This window comes from Delphinapterus leucas, chromosome 16 (genome assembly GCF_059928025.1).
Source record: "Delphinapterus leucas isolate spDelLeu-1000000601 "Yukka" chromosome 16, BTC_Dleu_Yukka2, whole genome shotgun sequence".
Classification (NCBI taxonomy): domain Eukaryota; kingdom Metazoa; phylum Chordata; class Mammalia; order Artiodactyla; family Monodontidae; genus Delphinapterus; species Delphinapterus leucas.
Genome location: NC_143144.1, coordinates 47,082,031 through 47,103,681, shown reverse-complemented (window position 1 = coordinate 47,103,681; position 21,651 = coordinate 47,082,031). Strand labels below are relative to the sequence as shown.

The window sequence follows — 21,651 nt, the reverse complement described above, 5'->3', positions numbered from 1 at the left end:
TGAGCCCAGGATTTTGCTTCATTCAGAGTGCACATTCGTAACCTACGGCCTCCTCTGATGAATTTGAGTTTGCTGTAGGATTTTTTTTCGTCTTTCTGCTAATGATCAGCTTGTTCAGAATATAAATATGAATACCATTCAGAGATGTCATGAGAAATTGATCTCTCATTAAGTGTGTACTCTCTTTACAGAAACAATGCATTTGTCCATTTGGTTCCATTTTATTAACAACTGAATATTAAGGGAAACAGATCTGTTGCCCAGCATTGCAACTGCAGAAATAACTCTTCCTCTAACAGGAAGCAAGAATTGTAGGCTTTTGAAAAGGCCCACCCATATTGCAATTAGACAGTCCTGATACAAGGAAGTAATCAATTTTCGTATTAAAAAAAGGCATGTAATGTGAAAAACGACAAAGCTCTATTCTATGTACTGTTTTGTTTAGATTGTTTTGCTTTGCTGTGCTCTCCATTGAGAAGGGATTGAAGTCATATACAGCACTCAGTATAAAGTTGCTCATTAATTATCTACACATGGATGCTTACTATTTCAGGCAAATGATCTCTCAAAGAAATATGCTGCTCTTGATAGACAAACATACTTAATTAAGGACAAAGATGAAATGACCTTTAAGGTACTATTCTAATCCCTTTCCCAATACACAGGATTATATAGTGTTGGTTCTGCAAAGATAGCTCCAAGTCAGAAAACAATTGCAGCATAATGTATACCATTCATTTCCTAATATAGGTGCAATTCTTCTCAAACTTTTTCTTGTCCTTATACATTCACAATTGTTCCATCCAGATATTGTTGAAGAGAGATGCTAGAAACCTAGTGATTACAGTTAAGAGTCTAGTATCTAGAGGAGTAGATATCATCATGCCCTGAATTGTATTTCAAAAGAAGGATATTCCCTTTGGGAAGAGCTAATTATTTCAGTGACAACTCAGGGGACATTAGTAGTTAAAATGAAGACTATACCTTTCTGGAAGACACTGCCTATTTCTAAAACATGACCTGAAAGATAGCTGCTTTAGCCTTAGATTCACCGATAAATTTTGCAAGATAGCAGCCGTATCGTACTTTTCGGTTTGTTAGAATTTCTCAATATTGAAAAAGAAGCAAATGTGAGCAAGATGCAAACTGGTATCAGTGACTCTCATGAAAGCAAGCTCTGGGCCTCCGCTTTGCTGCATGTTCCCCAAAACCACCTGAGTGCTTGCTGTCCTGTTACATCTCAGCCAACTCAAGAGCTGATGTTCACACTAATGTTCTTGAATTTTCACTAAATTATTTAATTGCATTTACTACTACTTGGGAAAGAAGAGGGGGAAAAAAAAAGTAGTTTATCTTTCTAAGGGATTCCATAGGGAAAAAAAACAGGTAAAGTATAAAGGTTCTGCCCTAGAACCAAGGAGTCAACCTTAGATGCCAAGGTTTTTTTCCTTTACTGTTATTTCATTAAATAAACACACACTCACGCACACATACATGTACAGAGAGACAAAGAGCTTTCTTGCTAAACATCATAATCAAGTTTAATAAACATTCCCTTCCAATTGCCTTTTTCCTATCTTTTAGCTCCATCTTTTCCTTCTAATAAGAAGGCAGTAGCATAGGAAATATTATTGGTCTTGCTGACAGAAGTTTCAGACAGAATACTTAGATTGCAATCTGTTATCAGTAGCGTTGTAACTCATTTCCAAAGTGGTTCTTTGAAAACATTAACTTTTATTCACACTCATGAGCCACATCTCTATTATTTAGAAAGATTAAAAAAACTAAAAATAAATATGACTAAACTCATAAACCCTTCTTTAAAAAACACCCCTTGGTAGACGAGGTCCAAAATAGGATTTGGCTCTCTTCTGCCCACCTCTGTAACTGCCTTTTAACATTGGAGTGGGCTGTTGTGAGGAATCCACGAAGTACATGAAACGTGGTATGTGGTTGACCTCCTCTTCAGTATATTCAGGAAGTTAGATTTAACCATCCTACTCGTAAGGGCAAAGAATTCCTTGACTTAACCCTCAGATGCTTTTTAAAACCCAGTATCCAAAGGTAGCCCTAGGACATTTGGCCAGTAGGACACTGGTCTCTGGAGTCACATTCTGGCGTAGGAATATAGTGTCATGAGAAACTGACCCTTATTAGACAAACTAATTTCTTTCCTACTTTTTATTCCATTTTCTGTGTCTCAGAGGTTCATTTGAAGATTCTACAACCAGATTTTACACAGCATGTGTGGTAGAAGCTTTTGCCTATCTGCATTCCAAAGGAATCATTTACAGGGACCTCAAGCCAGAAAATCTCATCCTAGACCACCGAGGTTACGCCAAATTGGTCAGTGTGTTTCACACATGGTTTCTGCCCTGCACTTTAAAATACTGGCTAATGAACAGGCTGTAGCATTACTGTTTTCAACTAACTATTCTTTCAAGTTATGTAAAGGTTAGGAGAAATTAAATTGGCTAGGTTTTAATTAATAATATGCTGGCAAAACATGCTTAAGTAGGCTCGTGCTTGCTTGCATGTGTTCGTAGACTCAGAAAAGCTTCGTAGAAGTCCTAGGTCTAGCTGGGTTTCTGCTATCCAAAGGGAATAGGTCATATGTGGAGAACCATGAATCATTATCTTAATACTGTAATGCTAATGGAAAAAAAGGGCTTGCTGGCAATGTTATCCAGGCCATGTTAGTAATAATATTAGTAATAATAAAATTGGCCAAGAGCTCTAAAGATCTACAGTAGAAGGGAAGTTCTCTTATTTTAAAATGTGTAACTTTTGTAGACTTTGGATCTTTCAGTGCCTGATTCTGTTTTTTAAATTTTTGGAATTTTTATTCAACCTATGATTTTCAAAGTAATCACATCAATGATAGTTAATTATTTGTATTCTCAACCAGTTGTTTTAGAAAAAAAAATGGTTTTCTGCATTTGAGGCTCCTGCTTCAAAAGTTTTCTAGAAAAATGAAGAATACGTTTCGATTTTATCTCTTTGTTTTCCAAGGACAGAGTTATTGGTCCCATAGCTTTGTAACTCAGCTCCTTCAACAATAAAAATGGCTTCTCAATTAACACTAAATGAATTGTCCGCTTCATTAAGTCCAGCAGATATATGGAAAATATGCCTGAGTAATATTATTTGTTTATACCCCAACCTCCACTGGCATAAAAGAAGGAAAAATGGAAAGTATTTCCATAAAGAAAAGTTTGCCTTTATTTTCGGTGATGTGAATTTTATCCTATGTTAAGGTTTCAACTTTTCCTTTTGAAACTGAGCTTGAGCAGGGAGGCTTTGTTTGTTTGAAATATACAGAGGACTTCTTTTAGAAGACAGGACTACAGTAGTTCAAATCTGTTTTTATTTTATTATCAGCAGCAGCATACTTCAACAAAGTAACTTTTTGCTTTTAGGCTTAATCAAAAGTGGCTTTTGGAATATCTTGTTTTTTCTCTCTTTGTAAGGTTGATTTTGGCTTCGCAAAGAAAATAGGATTTGGAAAGAAAACATGGACTTTTTGTGGGACTCCAGAGTATGTAGCCCCAGAGATCATCCTGAACAAAGGCCATGACATTTCAGCCGACTATTGGTCACTGGGAATCCTAATGTATGAACTTCTGACTGGCAGGTATGGACATTGATAAGAGAACTGCTGATAAAAATAGACCAGCAAACAGCTACACACTCCTGTCTTTGTCACTCTGACGAGACCATCTTAAAGTACTTTCACCAGATCTTGTTACCACACTTTTTAATCAGTTTTGCACATAACCAGGAATTCATAAAGTAAAAACTAAAATGGGTCAGATGAGGAGAACAAACTCAACATCAACTCTCAACTCTCATTATTTATACATATGTGAATGTGGAATCATCTAGTGTCTTTCTGTGAGATCTCTGAGCCTAGTCATTTAGCCAGCAAGGAAGATGAAAGTCATATAAAAATATAGAGTCAACTATTTGTAGAAATAAGAGAACCTGTTAGCAACTGTTATATCTAAATGACACGTAAATGCTTTGCAGATCTGTTGTGTAATAATACTGTAGTCATCAACAACTAAAAAAGGTACTGTGGATACGACCAGGTATAAAACGGACTATAAACTCAAGGAAAAGAGGAACAAATATGCCACCAAGCCCTGTGCTCAGGACAATAATTAAGAAGGTCATTATGAACTGAAGAGTTCAGAAGAAGGTTAAGTTTGTCCAGGGAGGCTTTTGAAGAACGTAGGACTAGCTGGGCCTTGCAGGAAGAATACAGAGAGCAAAGTTCACTCCAGGCAGAAAGGCATGGCTTAAATAGAGGGGGAGTAGTGGGCAAAGACGTGTAAAAGGTTCATGTTAAGAAATGATGGGAGATCCAAAAGAGTCATCTTTCAAGAACAGTGTTTGGACTCCATCCAGAGAGGGACTCATGGAGGATTTTCTGATAAAGGAGTGACATGTGTTGTGGTATTTAAGGAAAACAAGCTGGCAGTAATGGGTAGAGCAAATTGGAAGAGGGATGGGGAGGCTAGTTTGAAGATAATTCCCATAATTCAGATCTAAGAAGAAGCATGCAGTGGAATGTGAAAGAATTACTTAAGAGAACTTAGTAGCTACAGTGAAAATGAGAGGCAGATGGGACTTTGTCTCATGGTTATTTGTGCGGATTCAGTGAATCTGTTAAGCACTGAGAAAGTCTAGAACATAGGAAGCACTCCATTGATGCTAACACCTACTACTAGTACTACCATTACCAGGAACAGTTATGTGGTGGTTTTTATTTCACTTGTGGACATTTTGAATTTATTTATTTATTTATGGCTGCGTTGAGTCTTCGTTGCTGCACACGGGCTTTCTCTAGCTGCAGAGAGCGGGGGCTCTCTGTTGTGGTGCACAGGCTTCTCATTACGGTGGCCTCTCCTGTTGTGGAGCACGGGCTCTAGGCTCATGGGCTTCAGTAGTTATGGCGCACGGGCTTAGCCGCTCCACAGCATGTGGGATCTTCCCAGACCAGGGCTCGAACCCGTGTCCCCTGCACTGGCAGGCGGACTCTCAACCACTGTGCCACCAGGGAAGCCCACTTGTGGACATTTTATACCATTACTCTTGAAACATCTTATGTTGACTTCAAATTAATAAACCTCGTTGGTGTTTTCTGTTAATTTTAGATGAAAGATACATAGGCAAAGGCAGCTAAATACCACAGGAGAAATGATTCAGAGAAACATGGGAAGAGTTCAAATTGTTATCTAGAATTTCTTTGCAGCTGTTGAAAGCATGATCTCTTTAAAAAAGTAACTTCACAAATGTCTGTAAGTGTTCATAGATGAAAATTAGTAAACTTGCAGACCTCAAGAACAGTACAAAGCTGAAAATCATATTATAAGCAACAGAAAAATAGAATAATAGCAATTAAAAACCCAGCCAGGGAGATAGTAGACCTTAGGAAAAAAAAAAAAAGGGATATAGAAATTACTACAGAAAGAAGATACAGAAGTCCAAGGAAATAGGAAAAACAACTATGTATATGAAGAGAGGATTACAAGTGGGATAGAAAACATACTCAATTACATGATAGAAAATTCATGACACAGACCAGTCACAGATGGTCTCAGTGGATCATTTTGATCAACAGTAACCATGGGGAAACAGAGTCATAACACCACCATGTGTCCTAGTGCAATTTCCTAGCTTCAATGATAAGGAATAATTATATAGTCTCTAAGCTACAAAAGCATGTCATATATGATGATGGGAGTGAGGAGGATTAGAATTCAAGTTGTTGGCCTCAACTTTCTCTATAGCACCTTTAATGCCAAAAGATAGAATATTAAGAACTACGTAGTTCTGAGAGAGACAGAGTACAACTCAACTAATTTATACAAAATTAAGTTATTCTTAAATTTTTCTTAAAATATAAAGACAACATATAAAGTGTGTACCCCAGGGCTTCCCTGGTGGCGCAGTGGTTGGGAGTCCGCCTGCTGATGCAGGGGACGCAGGTTCGTGCCCCGGTCCGGGAGGATCCCACATGCCGCGGAGCGGCTAGGCCTGTGAGCCATGGCCGCGGAGCCAGCGCGTCCGGAGCCTGTGCTCTGCAGCGGGTGAGGCCACAATAGTGAGAGGCCCACGTACGGCCAAAAAAAAAAAAAAAGTGAGGAAAGCAATTTAACAATGACTAAGGAATAAATGAAATACATCTGGGATTCACCTGTAATCATTTAACAAATAGTAACCAATAACTTTTGTCAAGAACTGTGAGTTGAGAGTCCGCCTGCCGATGCAGGGGACGCAGGTTCGTGCCCCGGTGCGGGAGGATCCCACATGCCGTGGAGCGGCTGGGCCCGTGAGCCGTGGCCGCGGAGCCTGTGCTCCGCAACGGGAGGGGCCCCAACAGTGAGAGGCCCGCATACCGCAAATTAAAAAAAAGCACTCCAAGTGTGTACCCCAGGGCTTTCTTAGAAACACTACTGTATGACCACGTCAGCTAAGAGATGAATCAAAATAAATTTGGTTATTGAGCAGAATGGAAGTGTTACAGTCTTTGGCAATTTTAAAAGTTAAGGTGGGAGAGAGAAGGTAGGAATGACTATAGGAATACTTATTTCTCATAATTCACAACTAGGAATCTTACAATTGAATTATGTCGTTATAAAAAAGAAAACTCCAAAGTGTTTAAAATATTTTTTCTTTAAAATTTATTGGAGTATAGTTGATTTACAGTGTTGTCTGTCAGTTTCAGGTGTACAGCAAAGTGATTCAGTTATACATACAGCTATTCTTTAGATTCTTTTCTCATATAGGTTATTACAGAATATTGAGTAGAGTTCCCTCTGCTATACAGTAGGTCCTTGTTGGTTACCTATCTTATGTAGAGTAGCATGTGTGTACTCATAGGTCCTTGTTGGTTACCTATCTTATGTAGAGTAGCATGTGTGTACTCATCCCTCCCTGCTACGTTTCCCCTTTGGTAACCATAAGTTTGTTTTTGATATCTGTAACTGTTTTGTAAATAAGTTCACTTGCTTTTTTTAAATTAGATTCCACATATGAGTGATATATGATATTTGTCTTTCTCTGGCTAACTTCACTCAGTGTGATTATCTCTAGGTCTATCCATGGTGCCGCAGATGGCATTATTTCATTCTTTTATTAGGGCTGAGTAATATTCTACTGTATATATGTACCACCCCTTCTTTATCCACTCCTTCACTGATGGACAATAAGGTTGCTTCCACGTCTTGCCTATTGTAAACAGTGCTGCTGTGAACATTGGGGTGTGTGTATCATGTTTTTCTCCAGATGTGTATGCCCAGGAGTGGGATTGCTGGGTCATATGGTAGTTCTATTTTTAGTTTCTTAAGGAACCTCCATACTGTTCTCCATAGTGGCTGCACCAATTTACATTCCCACCAACAGTGCAGGGAGGGTTCCTTTTTCTCCCCACCCTCTCCAGCACTTATTATCTGTAGACTTTTTCATGATGGCTATTCTGACCAGGGGAGGTGATATCTCATTGTAGTTTTGATTTGCATTTCTCTGATAATTTCTCTGATAATTAGCGATGTTGAGCATCTTTTCATGTGCTTTTTGGCCATATGTCTTTTTTGGAGAAATGTCTTTGTAGGTCTTCCACCCACTTTTTGGGGGGTTTTTTTGATTGATAGAGAGTAATCCCTTGTCGGTTGCTTCATTTGCAAATGTTTTTTTGCAAATGTTTTCTCCCATTCTGTGGGTTGTCTTTTCGTTTTGTTTATGGTTTCCCTTTGCAAAAGCTTTTAATTAGGTCCCATTTATTTGTGTTTTTAATTTCTAGGAGGTGGATCCAAAAAGATTGCTGTGATTTATGTCCAAAAGAGTGTTCTTCCTATGTTTTCCTCTAGGAGTTTTATAGTATCAGCCTTATATTTTGGTCTTTGATCCATTTTGAGTTTTTGTGTTAGGGAGTGTTCTAATTTCGTTCTTTTACATGTAGCTGTCCAGTTTTCTCAGCACCACTTATTGAAGAGACTGTCTTTTCTCGCCTCCTTTGTTGTAGGTTAATTGACCAGAGGTGCACGGGTATATTTCTGGGCAAAAACATTTTTTAATGTTGTTGGTGAAGAAGCACATATTGAAATTCCTCAGCTTAACTTCAAGTAAAATTAAATTGAATACTTTATATGTTTCACATATTGCCTGAATATCTTGGCCAGAACATGCATGGCTTGCAAAAGTCACCTTTAATAAAATTATGTTAGAAAGAACAAAAATCAATGCAAAAATATAAATTAGAACCAACATTAAGTTGATAACAAGAAAATCCAAGATGTGGTGGTTCTTCATGTTTAACGTGAAACTAAAAACTGGCAAATTAACTTGAGTAGAGAGAATATTCAATCATAACAACATTATGTAAAGAATTCTTAGAATATTAAATAGAATTCTTAGAATATTAAATAGAATTGGATGTTAATAAAGAGTGGTTTAACGTGACACTTAATGACAAATAGAAAGTACTTATGGGACAAAACCTTAATGCACACAGCCCTTTTTAAGCAATTAATTCATTGTTTTCAACTTTCTCAATAGAAGGAAATATTTGAACCGCTAATTTTATGGATAGACAAAAAATAATCCAGAAAACGTCTTCCCCCAAGAAACATGAATGAGCCCTATCTTAGGAGATTAATTAATTCCAAAGAAATCAGCTGTCAAAATTTTAAATTTAAAATTTATTGGAGTATAGTTGATTTACAGTTCCCTTCTGAACTGTGGGAAAGTTGATGGAAGGAGCTGACTTTAGTCACATCTGTATTCCCTGAGCCTGGCACAAAGCCACAGTCCAAGGATGGATAGGTAAATAACCCCACAGATCTAGCTTATGAGGGATTGGGTATCACATCCTTTCTAACAAAGAGGATGTCTTGCATTAGGTTATCTACTGAGGATGGATAAAGAGGGAGAAAAGGATAGGAAGAGCACTGTTCTGTAGAAGCATTAGTTCAACAAATATTTACTGACCACTTACTATGTGTTAGGCATTCCACCAGACTCTGGGAATACCAGCAGGGACTGGAAGGGAAGACAAAACAAATACTCATCAAAACAAATACTCATCAAAATGAAGTAGTTACAAAGTATATAGTAAGTGGCATACAGGGTTCTATAAGAGTGTAACAGGTGACTCTAACTTAGACTAAAGTTTAAATTCCAGTATTACATTAGGTTTGTTGGTTGATAATGTTTATATGATTCGTTACATTTGGGCGATCAGAGCAGGCCTTTTTGAGTAAGCAGCATAACACTTAATAAGTGAGGCATTAGCCAGGAGGCCTGGGAAGTACCTAACAGTGCCCTGAGGTGGGAGAGTGCTGGGTACTTCAGAGGAGCAGAGAAAGGCTGGTCTACCTGGATCCCAGTGAGTGAGCGCGGTGGTAATGGCTTGAGATGGGGTCACACCAGTGATGTTCTTGTAGCCCATTCTAATGATGTTGGACTTCATCCCAAGTGTAATCAGTGAGCTGGTAAGTCACCTGCACTGAAAAGAAATGAGGGGAACAGTGGACAAACTTGACCCATTTATGGGTTTTGCTAAACAATTTGCTTGGAAACATTTCCACACTGTTTTGCCATTAATCAAGTTTCATTTCACTATTAATATATGTCCCCAAATAAGAATTGTCATTGGTGGAGTTATAACAATAAGTGTTCTTATTTAGAAAACCAAGTACTATCTCTTTTCATGTCTCTCATTCTTGCAGCCCACCTTTCTCAGGCCCAGATCCTATGAAAACCTATAACATCATATTGAGGGGGATTGACATGATAGAATTTCCAAAGAAGATTGCCAAAAATGCTGCTAATTTAATTAAAAAACTATGCAGGTAAGCATTTCAACCACATTATTTTTTAAAGGATCATAATATGAAAACATAATATGGAAACAATTAGATTCCTTAACAATTATTTTATTTTTAGGGATAATCCATCAGAAAGATTAGGGAATTTGAAAAATGGAGTGAAAGACATTCAAAAGCACAAGTAAGTGTTCTTTCCTTATAACTTTAGGTTTGAGAGTTCAGAAAGTATTTAAGGTAGTGGTTGTATATAACTGATGCAATTAGTCTATGGGAATATCCAAGGAGACATGTAGACTAGTTAGCCTTGTTATTTAAGACCTTTCGAGTTGCGTCTCTGGGACTTTATTTAGACACATCTGACCCTCTGACATTCTAAACAACAGATTCACTGAATTTAGTTTTTCCTGACTCAAACTAACTAGCCCTTTTCTCTGTGAGCATGAAGAAGAAATACATATTTTTAATCCTGGAATTCTATTCTCTACCAGAATATTAAAAGTACTCCACCATAGATCATGCCTCATTTCCTTGAGTCAACCTAAAATATATTTTTCCAACCATTTCCTAGTTACAGTCTTTTTTCTCTGTCATAGCATCTATTTTTTTCCAAGCAATAGTAGCATCTTGAATATCAGACCTTATCCATGTTGACTGGATGTATCTGAAGCTAAACTAAGACCATATTGGTTTTTCCCTATTAGTCTGTTTCTGTAACATGCACAGGAAATTCACGTATCTACCAAGAGGAATGTGTTTACCCTATGAATGTCTAAAAGGACTGCCAGGAATTTGGTGTAAGCATTTGTGAATGATGAAACCTTTCAAAGACAACAACAACAAAAAACCTTCTGTGATATTTGGCCCTCATTTCTACAGAAAAGCCATACGCAAAATACCTTTATTCTACCAAAAAGAAAAAAGAAAGAAAATGGGATACTTAGAGACCAAGACAGTGATGTGAACAGGTTAATTAACTGAGGCTGCCCACTGAATCACTGACAAAGATGGAAAGATAATTAATTTTCTGTCCTGACACTTCATGCCCTGATTCCACCTTCTTAAAATAAATCTCCTGTAGGGCCCAGCATATTATGACATTTATTAAGTTATAATGATTGTGTAGGAACAAGGTCCGAGAGACATTATGACTGAAATTCCTAGAGTAAAAAGGAGTTGCTTTCTAATTAGTGTCTAAAATTTTGACAATTAGATTTTTTTTAAAATATGCATTCCATTTAATAAGCTAACATTTAAAAACATGCAATTAAATTGAAAATATGCATTCCATTTAATAAGCTAACAGTTAAAAACATGCAATTAAATTGAAAATGTTTGCCTGTTTTCCATCAGTCATGGACATCATATACAGGTTGCAATGCGAAGACTTCAGCTGAGGTAAAATGTCTTTAACTATCTACTTCTTTTCCTTTCTTAGATGGTTTGAGGGCTTTAATTGGGAAGGCTTAAGAAAAGGCACCTTGACACCTCCTATAATACCAAGTGTAAGTAGACTTTCCAGCTTGTACTAGTGTGACACACGTGAAGGTGTTTGTCAGTCATCAAAGGTCTGCTATTTTTACATTTTTATCCTATGATCAGATTCGATAAACTATAGGAGAAATACCAGATTAAAATAGTGACATCTTCTAAAATCCAAGCTTAAAAACGGTGTTAAATATTGACAGAAGAGTATCATGAATCTTTTTTTCCTCGTAATATAAAACCTTTATACATCTTTGCCCAAGAATATATTCACAACCTTATTTAGTCATATTCATGAATTACCACCAAAACTATGTACACTGTTTTAAATTTCTGCACATACATCTCTCTATACAAGATGCAATAAGTTCTTAACAATTTAGTGTGTACTTGAGTATACTTGGTGTGAGTTAGGATTATCTGCTATTGTTACCTTCTGTTTATGATTTCAGTTTACTCTCCACCATGCTCTGTCTCCAAGAGTCCAACCCAAATGGACCACAACAAAACATTCCCAGCCCTTTGGTCTCCTGTTGGGTGTGGTCAACAGTCCAGCAATCAGTTTCAACAGCTTTCAATTCCTGGCCTATATTGTTTCACTTATGCCCCACATAGCTCCTCTTCCCCTGCCCACATAGTACTCTGAAGCACTCCTAAGCACAATGGTGTTCTTTTAAATTCTCTTTTCTTAACACATTAGGTGTTTTGTTAAACTGCTAATCCACTAAGTCGACTAAGTGTTTACACGCTATTAACCTGAAATAGATTTCAATTGACTGCATTTATAGATACAATACTATATCTAGCTAATAAAATGTGATGTGTCTCAACTAAGGAGGAGAGGGCTGCTTTGCAGTCCTGAACCTTTCATTTCTATACTTCCTTTTTCTGGGACTAATTTAAGATCACTTCTTCTACAGAAATATTTTTCCTACTTCTAAGATTTATTTCTATGCTAATATTTATGTTTATTCACAAAGCAAATTACAGATGCTAACTGCATTAATAAAGTTTTACTTTTAGAACAAGAACAGTATAAGAAACTTGAAGAGGTAAATATTAAGTCTAAATTATCCTAACTTATATTTACCAGGCGTCTCCTTTTATGCAGTCAGTAGTGTTAAATTATATGGGGGAAATATATATATATATATATATATATATATATATATAAAAATAGAATATGAGGTCCTAAATATTACAGAATATAAGGGAAATTAAAGTGTTTCTTTACTGCTTTTACTCACGCTCTGCAGATTGGACTTTGCCCAGTAAACTTGTAAGAGTTTTTGCTTAAGGTTGGAAAGGGCTTTTTATCATACTTAGAATAAATACACAGAAATCCTTAAGATGACTTCTGCCTATTCCCCATTTCACTCCCCTCCTCTTTTTTACAGTAGCCAAATTGACCTCTTTTTTAGATACTTCATAGCATGGAGCTCTCTCTTTCTCACCTCAGGACCTTTGCATGTGCTATATACCCTCTTTATGGAAACCATTAATTCTTAGGTTTAATACTTTTTCCACAATCACTCTTTTTTACTCATGACACCTTGTACGTTTTCTTCATAGCACTAACCAAAGTTTATAATTATCTACAGCTGTAATTATTTGTTTGAATCACACAATTTATTCTTTCCTAGAGTGTAAACTCTATGAGGGCAAGAGCCATGTCTATTTTTATTCACCACTGTAACCCCCAAGACAAAGGACAAACCTGCTCATGGTAGACATTCCAAAAATAGCCATTGAATACAGACTGAATAAAGAATGTTTTAAAAATCTAGCTTGGAAGGCCCCTAAAAAAATCAGAAAATTTTACCGTTCGTTCTCTTGTTCGCAGGTCGCATCACCCACAGACACAAGCAATTTTGACAGTTTCCCTGAGGACAATGACGAACCACCACCTGACGACAACTCAGGATGGGACGTAGACTTCTAATGTATTTCTCTTACCTGCTTCTGCCTTGCTGAAGACAGCTTTTTCTGAGACACAGCTGCCAGCAAACCTGAAAGAAAGAGAGAAGATTAGTGCTCGGGGTCACCATGATGCCTTTGATCGATGCTGCTCCAGTAACTACAGTGGCATTAGGACTTATTGCTTAGATGACAATAGTGCTCTTTACATGTTTTCTGTTTGAACCTAAAAATAGCAGTTGACATGGTGGTCCTGAAGCAAAGCCTTTCACCAGTAAAGAAATGTTTTCTATGGTTGCAATGATCTTGCTTTGCTCTGATTATAATTTGAAAGACTGTAAGAAACACTTCAGAGAGAGTCAGTACCTTGCTAGAATTATCAAGGAGATCAAAAAATAATATATTGGGTACGATAGATTAGATTACTGTGGTACAAAAACTGGACTCTTCCCTTTCTTCAAGTGAGGGTTGTAGACTCTGTTACTGCAAGCTGGTGTAAATACCGTATACAAGAGGACCACACATCTGCTGGTCACAGAGTTCATGTCAAACCAGTGCTAGAAGTTTCATGATTTTCTTTCCCAGCAGTGCTGATGACGAGACTGAATGTTACCTTTCCTTTCTGACAGATTTTAAAAATTGATACGAAAAAAGCACAACTGCTATGGAGTCTGCTGAGAACTCTCATAGCAGGTATATATGTGTTTTCACAGAGGACTGAAGAACACAACATGCATGATATTTGTTTCTTTTTGATAAATTGGCATGACAGAGTGGGACAAAAGCAATTCACAAACCATTTCATATTTTTTTAAATAGCGTGCTTAAAGATGGTCCTGGAAATAAATGACTAGCAGCCAACTGGTTTTTATTTATCTCACACACCCTCAAACTGAGGCTTAAAATATTCCCTTTTATAAAAATAAACCCTTAGGGTAGGGTGGGGTGGGGTGGGTTGGAGAGGGATGAAGATCCATCCAAAAAAATAAAAACTATATATAGGTGCTATGTATATCTTTCATCTGTAAATGTCAGTGTCTAAACAGACAACACAAATTCTAATCATTACATGTGTAGCCAGAGAATCAAGCATTTTCACTAAATTTATCAAACCAAACTTCTGTCAGATTTCACTTATACAACATAGTCTAGGGTTGAGGGAGACACAGCATAGTCTAGGGTTGAGGGAGAAAGGTGACTAAAAATATATTTGAACTAGCTTCTTGTCTTAGGCCTGAACCAAGAAAAGAAAAGCAAGCAAGCACAAAATCATTAAGCTTCACCCGATGAGAACCCTTACCTATGTGAGGTCAGGGAACAAGACAAGAACCTGGGCAGGTGTGATTACCTTTTTGTCAATGGGCAATGAGTCTATTAGCACGTGAAAGGAGGAAAGGAGTAGAAACAGGAACCCGATTTCTTAAAAGTAAATTGGAGCTAAGTAGAACAGAAATACTACAATTCTGAAATATCAGACTAGCTAGGAAAGACTAGATTTGAAATATCGAAGTGATTTGCTTTTTCACATGGGGAAAAGAATCAGCCATTTAAACTGAGTCCTTTGTTGGCAGGCCAGTTGACAAGTATTAGCTGTCAAAAGTAGCACAGCCATTTGGAGCTTTTCCTGGACAAGTAGCATTGTACCTCCTTAGACAAATGTATAATTTTATGAGCTGTCATCCTGATTTGGAACTGTATATGAACATGGCATATTAAACAGAGGTTTGATCTTTTCCCGTAGAGAGTGTTTAAAAAGTCAATCAAATATAGGCAGTTCTGCAAAACATATGTCCACCGAGATTATATAGTATCCAAGAAGGCATATATTATGATTTTTGTTTGAATTTTTCATACTAAGACTACTTTAGAATATGATGTTATCAAAATATAAAAATCTAAGAAACACTTGGAAAATAAGAGTATTAAGGGCATATTATATATAATTAGAATAAATTTAAATGAAATTTTGATCCTAAGATATTATTATTATTCTTGTATTATCAGATTTTTCCCTCCCTATTTCTCAAAATTGAACTATTCCTCAAAATACTCACCTTCCTCTACAGATATTAGAAGATAAAATTAAACATATCAAGTTAAAATCCAGCTATGAATGCTACTTCAGAAGTTTAATATTGCTTTTAATTGGGCTTTTAAAAATATAATTTCAATGTTATTAGTCAACGTTCAGTGATTTTTTTTTTAAAGACAGTGGTGTAGGCATGCTAAAGGTTTGCTAGAATATTAAATTCACCTAGTCATTTTAAGTAAGAGAATCTTCTCCTGCAACTTTTTAAATATTCCAATAGCCCCAGAGATTAGCACTTACTGTGGATTTGGAACTATGGTTCAAGTCTAAGACAACCAATATGTACAAGTTCTGTAGAAAATGAAGAAGCAGCATTCAGCATAATGTAACTGTAGGTCGTTTCTCCCACTTGTTAATGCATCTTTGTTCATTTCACCTGTGGCATTGCATTAGGACGTCTAAAGCAATCACCAAGAAAATAAAGGTGAACTACATCTTTCAAGAATTACTAAGAGAAAACATTCACCTAATTTTCAACATTGAATTTTAAGGATTTAAATCTTGTCTTAATGAAGACACTAGGGCTAAAATTCATGGTCAGCTTCATAAAAAACATCTCACTTTATTTCTGAATTTTTCATGCCCCCTCTATTTTCTTCCACTAAAGAACATCCAGATAAGTTAGAATAGCGCCAACTTGTTTGATTTGTTAACTGACTTTCTTGTTAATACTTCAAGTATGGGAAATAAGGGCCTTCTGTGTGTCTTGACTCACAGGAAAACTGAAAACTGCCAAGGAAAGGAGCAACGTAACACCTGAGATAGATTGAATACATTAGGGAAAGTGATTTCTGGAAATTTGCTAGGAATGATATTTGTTTGTACCTTCTTTGTTATTAACATAGGAATCAGATCCATGTGGCATTTAAAACAAATTTATTTTGATTATATTCTTTACAAATCATAACTTTTACTTAAAATTATGGGATATGCATGTGAATCACACATGTATAATATATAAATTCAACTACTGAATTTTTCTTGTCTCATTTCTAAAAGACTGAACTGATGGTGAACTTAAATTTAAAGAAGTCAGCTACCGCACCGAAAATAAGGATATTAGAGCTGATTTCATACAGTAGAGGTGATTTGTGCATTATCCATAACAATGTTTTCTTTCACAGTAGGACCACAAATATTTATGTAAATAGGTATTTTTGTGTGATATTTTGTGGTACATGTAACTTTTTTTAGTGTTTCACAGCATTATTATTTCATTTAATTTGTACTGAATAATGTTTTTAGGTCCAAGTAGACTTGAATTAATGTCATAATTGTCAGTATTATTGAAAATTATGTCAACTGTACTGTTTATCCATCTGTCCCATAGTTTAGAACATGACCTGGCTATCTGGCATTGTTGCAAGTGCCTTAAATTCATGGCATCCTATTAAAAAAACAAATTTGGTGTTATGCTGCATGACAAAGACAAACACACCTCAAAATGTTGTCCTTTCTTAGCTTGCTGCGTTTTACAGTTCTTTCTGCTAACAATTTATAAGCCTTTATTACATAATATTGATGAATTACAGAAATGATGAAGTTGTTCTCTTATTTCTGTTAAACGTACCAGAGCTGTGTGTCTGTTAATGAGATACAGCGTCATTTCTGTGAAATGTATAAATGTATGTGCAGGTCAAATTAATATATGACATACTATCAGTCTGTATACAGGTATTCCTGTTTTGCTAAGCTGTGCAGATTCAGTTAAAAAAAAAATTAGTGCAGTCAAGTTCTAAAATATCTCATTTTTTAGACTCCATTAACAACAGTCCAACTCAAAAGAAAAATTGGAAAATGACTGCTAACCAAGCCTCATCATGAAACCAATGACGAAAAAGTATCTTGGTGCACAACTCAACAAAACAGGATGCTTCCTCTGAGTTCTTGTATATGCAAATCACTTATAAGGCAAGTTTTCAACAGACCTAGAAAGCTAAACATTGAAGGTGTGTTGTTAGCCCTCCTCTTTATCTGCCCCTGCATCAATGGACAGAGCTCTGGGACCTTGACGGTGACTCAGAGGTTTGGACTTTCCAAGTATAGGGACATTTCTTGAAGCGTCATCTATCAAATTTATTTCAATGTATGATGTTTTTACAACTGCTCAGTTCTTTTGTATTCTTACAGCTATGGTTATTTGATTGTCCTCTTACAATTCGTTCTACATGAAAGAGTCCTTTGTTAGTCAGAATGCAACAATTGTCATCAAATGGTCACTGACCACTTGCACTCTTTTGATGTAGATTAAACACTTTTTCATAAACTTAACCTGCTTTGATTTGCTCTGTATTTTTCCTGCAGCTGTAATTGCCGAGTGCCTGTTGTATACTTTATAGAGTTGAAATAAAAAAATAATTACTTTTGAAATTAGTTGATGTTTAATTTCAAACAAGATTTTAGGATAGAATTAATATATTAGAATTGAAATACCATATAGTGCTATTGTAGAATGTCACTATAACAATGTAGAAAATACTTATAACCCAAGTATCCATCATAAAATGATGTGTTATCATCTAATATAAAACTAATCCAACAAATCAGCTTAAAGAATTCAACAGGGTTACATTAGGCCATCCAGTGTGAAGAGCCACACGAACCTGAAAATTAGCAGTTTTCTGTGTGCAACTACCACACCACCACCATCACCACTACTACCACTCACTCCTTTTTGGGCTACCCCTAGCCAAACTCTGAACTAGGCACACCGTCAAAGGGGCAACATACAAGAATACAAGACATGCTAGGAGGGAATTATTTAATATGAAAAGTAACTTCATGAATCTTTGTCTAAGGTTTGTTCACCTAATCCCTCTGTTAAACTTCACATGCATAAAGAATATATATTTAGAGAACAGTAAGATTGCGACAAACTCAACTCTCCACAGCCCTGGTGAACATGTTGTTGCTACATCCCTTTGCTCCTCACGGCAGTGAATGGTACACAACTTAAAACTGGCTGCAACATAAAGATCCCCTTAATCTAACTGCATTTGTCTTGTTGACATCACATTGCCAGTGATGGTGAATTGAAACCCCTTTTTAATGAAAACTAGAAATTCAATTCAGTTAGCTTTCTCAGACAGAGCCAATAAAATAACCTTAAAAAATATGTCACATAGCAATCCAATAAGTTCATTTTTCCTACAAATAGAACTGAACTGTTAAGTTTTTAGTATGTCCTTTAAGTTCTGTTATTTTCACACCCTTGATCTAAGAACCGTCTTCTTTGATCCCAGATGGTTATTTTTTTTTGTATTAATCACAGTTTTTGCAGAGGCACACAGATCAATCCTCATGATCATTAGTGGGGTGGGGGAGGAAGATGGTGAGGATGTTGCATCCATGCCACTGTCACATCTTGTGCATGTTAATTGCAATTGAAGTAAATCACTGAACACTTGACTATGACAATAGGAATCAATACTAAATTTGAGATGAATGAATTGATAGCACAATCGTCCAAGTTGATCACATGTTATGCTTGCAGACCTACCCTGAGATCCTCAGTTATAACCCTGAAAGTGTTATGCACAAAATATAGGACAGCCACAATGCTAATATTCTTTTCCAGAGTCCTATTTACAGTTCTCTTCTGTATTCCATATTTCTCCTTTCTAATTCAAAAGGCCTATAAATTGATAAAATAGTAATGTTTACCTCCGACAATTGTTTTTCACTCAAGGTGAGTCTATGAAGCAAAAGACAAATCCATCACATGCCAATTGGCAAAGCCAAAAAGGTTACGTCTCAACCTCATGGGAAAAGAAAAAAAAAAAAAAAAAAGGAAAAAGGGAAAAACCAAGGCCACAAGCCACAAAGTCTGGCCATGGATTTCATAAAACTTAAGGGACAGGCTCAAGGTATATGTTCTAGGACAATGTTTTCCAAACATCAATGTCGTAAAATGTCTGTAGAAAATATGGTAAAAACATAGATTCCCAGCATCATCCACAGCTATTTTCAGGTACAGTCCAGAAATCTGAATTTATAACAAGCATCTTAGCTTATTCAGATGGAAACAGTTGTATACATTCATGGAAGGGATGCAGGAAAATATGGCCCATGGGAAAGCATTTCAGGAATGGTAAGGTGAAGGAGGTAAGAAAAAAAAAAAATCTGTAGTCATTGACATCCAAAGCCTATTAAATGTCCTGGAAAATGTTAAATGACATTTATATTCTACCTATATAGCTTTCTTTTCCATTTTCCATATTCAAATAGTATGTGAATAATAAATTATTTTTGTTAAGGAATACATCCACATCTTGATTTAAAAAGCCAAAACAATAGATTTATACCACTTCAGGTATCTGGTATACAAGGACAGGATACTAGGAGTTTAATTTGCATGATGGCTCTTAATTCTCTAGGGAGAAATGATAACAAAGACTCGAGCTTCTGGCTCAGCTGGATTTTTTACTTCAGTTCACCATTCTCCTATTTCCCTCCCTGAGGAATTCCCTGCCCTATGGAAGGCAGGTTTAACCCTTTGTCTTGCTTTGGCCATTGAAAGGGGAGCCTGCCACTTCAAGCATGAATGTTAAGAGCCAATTCTTGCTTCAACACATCCTCCCTTCCCTCTACTTCCGCGATGGGCAGTTCTTCATCAGTGGCTGTTCCGTCAGCTTCAGAAGCAGAGTGAGGACTGAAATCAAGAGAAGCAGAGCTCCTACCAACCCACAAAGGTTTTATGGTGGAATATATTGTTTGGAAACGCTAATATTTGGCTTTACCTATTTTAGCAGCATAACCTTGCCCATTCTGATTGATACAACTAGCACACACAGAAGAGAGCCAAGGCCTGCCTTAGACTCAGCGTGGGAATTCAGCAATATGAATAACCCACTCTCACGTAGAAGACAACAGAATATGTCATTAGACCCTGAATGAGGGGCAGTGAAACTGCAGTAAAGCCTTGATGAATTCACTCAAATTCCTAATCCTTTGGCAGAAACTACCTTAAACTCCATATAACAAATATACATTTTAACAGGCTAATGGATGGAAACATGCTTAGAACCCAGACCATCTAAAGTTGGTGCAACAAGTTACTTGGGCCACTTGGGTGAAGACTCAAATTTAGAAGCATGAAGGTTAGTGGCATGAGAAACAAAGAGTCCCAATAGAAATCATGTTAGTCACAGGATTGGGGAATTTACAATTCCTAGGGAGAGCACGATTCTTCAAGATTTTTCAGAAGAGATGAAAGCCTGAGAGTTTTAGTAATAAATACAGGTTGGAATAGGAACAAAACACTATCTTAACTATAATTATGATGTCATACATATAAAACTCTTTGCTAGGTTACATGTGCCACAAATTGCTTTGTAAAGTAGTATGAATTACTGGGGCCTTGGTTTCCTTACCCAAAGGAAGATTATTAAAGTTCCTTTAGTAATAAAATTCTGCAATTCTAAGTTTCTTTTCTGAACCTCCCTTCCCTTATTTTTCAAAAGCAGGGTTTGGCAAACTACAGCCCATGGGCCAAATCCGCCCACACCCCCAGTCCATTTTTGTAAATAAAGTTTTATTGGAACAAAGCCAATACATATTGTCTAAAACTGCTTTCACACTGCGACAGCATGTGAGTTGAATAGTGAGAAAGAGGCCATATGGCAATTAAAGCCTACATTATTCACCGTCTAGACCTTTCCAGAAAAGTCAACCAAACCCTATTCAAAAGAAAGGGTTTACAATGGACCAGTGATTTTTCAAATTGAGTTTTCCATAGAGCCTCAGGATATGGAAGTGATATCTCAAAGTCCACCAGAATGGAATAGGTAGAGAAATACTGGTGACCCTTGAACAATACAGGGGGGTTAGGAGCACAACCCTCTGTGAAGTATAAAATCAGTGTAGAACTTTACAGCCAGCCCTCTGTATCCACAGTTCTGCATCCTCGGATACAGCCAGGGAGTGTGTAGCACTGTAGTATGTATTTAGTGAAAAAAAATTGCATATAAGTGGACCCACAAAGTTCAAATCTGTGTTGTTTATGCATCCACTGAATATGTATTAAACAAAGGAGATGTGCAGTGAGTAGGTTCCACAGGCTCCAGATTTTTAATTCTGATTCAGTCATAGAAATTCTGATATATGTTACACAAACTGGGGATGTATGTAACATTTAATTTTGAAGAAAATATTCTATTGTTTATTTTTAATGTCTGAAAAATCACTGAACTAGATTAAATTTGAGGTTCTTTTCATGTGCAAGTTTCTAGGTATGTGGTAGCTCATTTCTTAGGAGAAAAATTAATTTAAAATATCCATATGGATCAAAGTTAAGATAATAATTGTGGGGAGAAGTGTAGACTGGGAGGG

The 21,651-nt window shown here is 36.6% G+C and overlaps 1 protein-coding gene across 2 annotated transcripts in view; it reads left to right on the top strand.

The window, feature by feature from the left end:
* PRKG1 (protein kinase cGMP-dependent 1) overlaps positions 1–17,833 on the top strand; it is a 1,173,156-nt gene extending 1,155,323 nt beyond the window's left edge. For both annotated transcript variants that reach the window (XM_022569451.2, XM_022569450.3), the window contains exons 13-18: positions 2,205–2,346; positions 3,471–3,634; positions 9,735–9,857; positions 9,952–10,014; positions 11,269–11,335; positions 13,159–17,833. In XM_022569451.2, the coding sequence (XP_022425159.1) occupies positions 2,205–2,346; positions 3,471–3,634; positions 9,735–9,857; positions 9,952–10,014; positions 11,269–11,335; positions 13,159–13,257 (658 nt within the window). In that variant the 3' untranslated portion in view covers positions 13,258–17,833. The remainder of the gene's footprint in view (positions 1–2,204; positions 2,347–3,470; positions 3,635–9,734; positions 9,858–9,951; positions 10,015–11,268; positions 11,336–13,158) is intronic.
* The last annotated feature ends 3,818 nt before the right edge of the window (positions 17,834–21,651 follow it).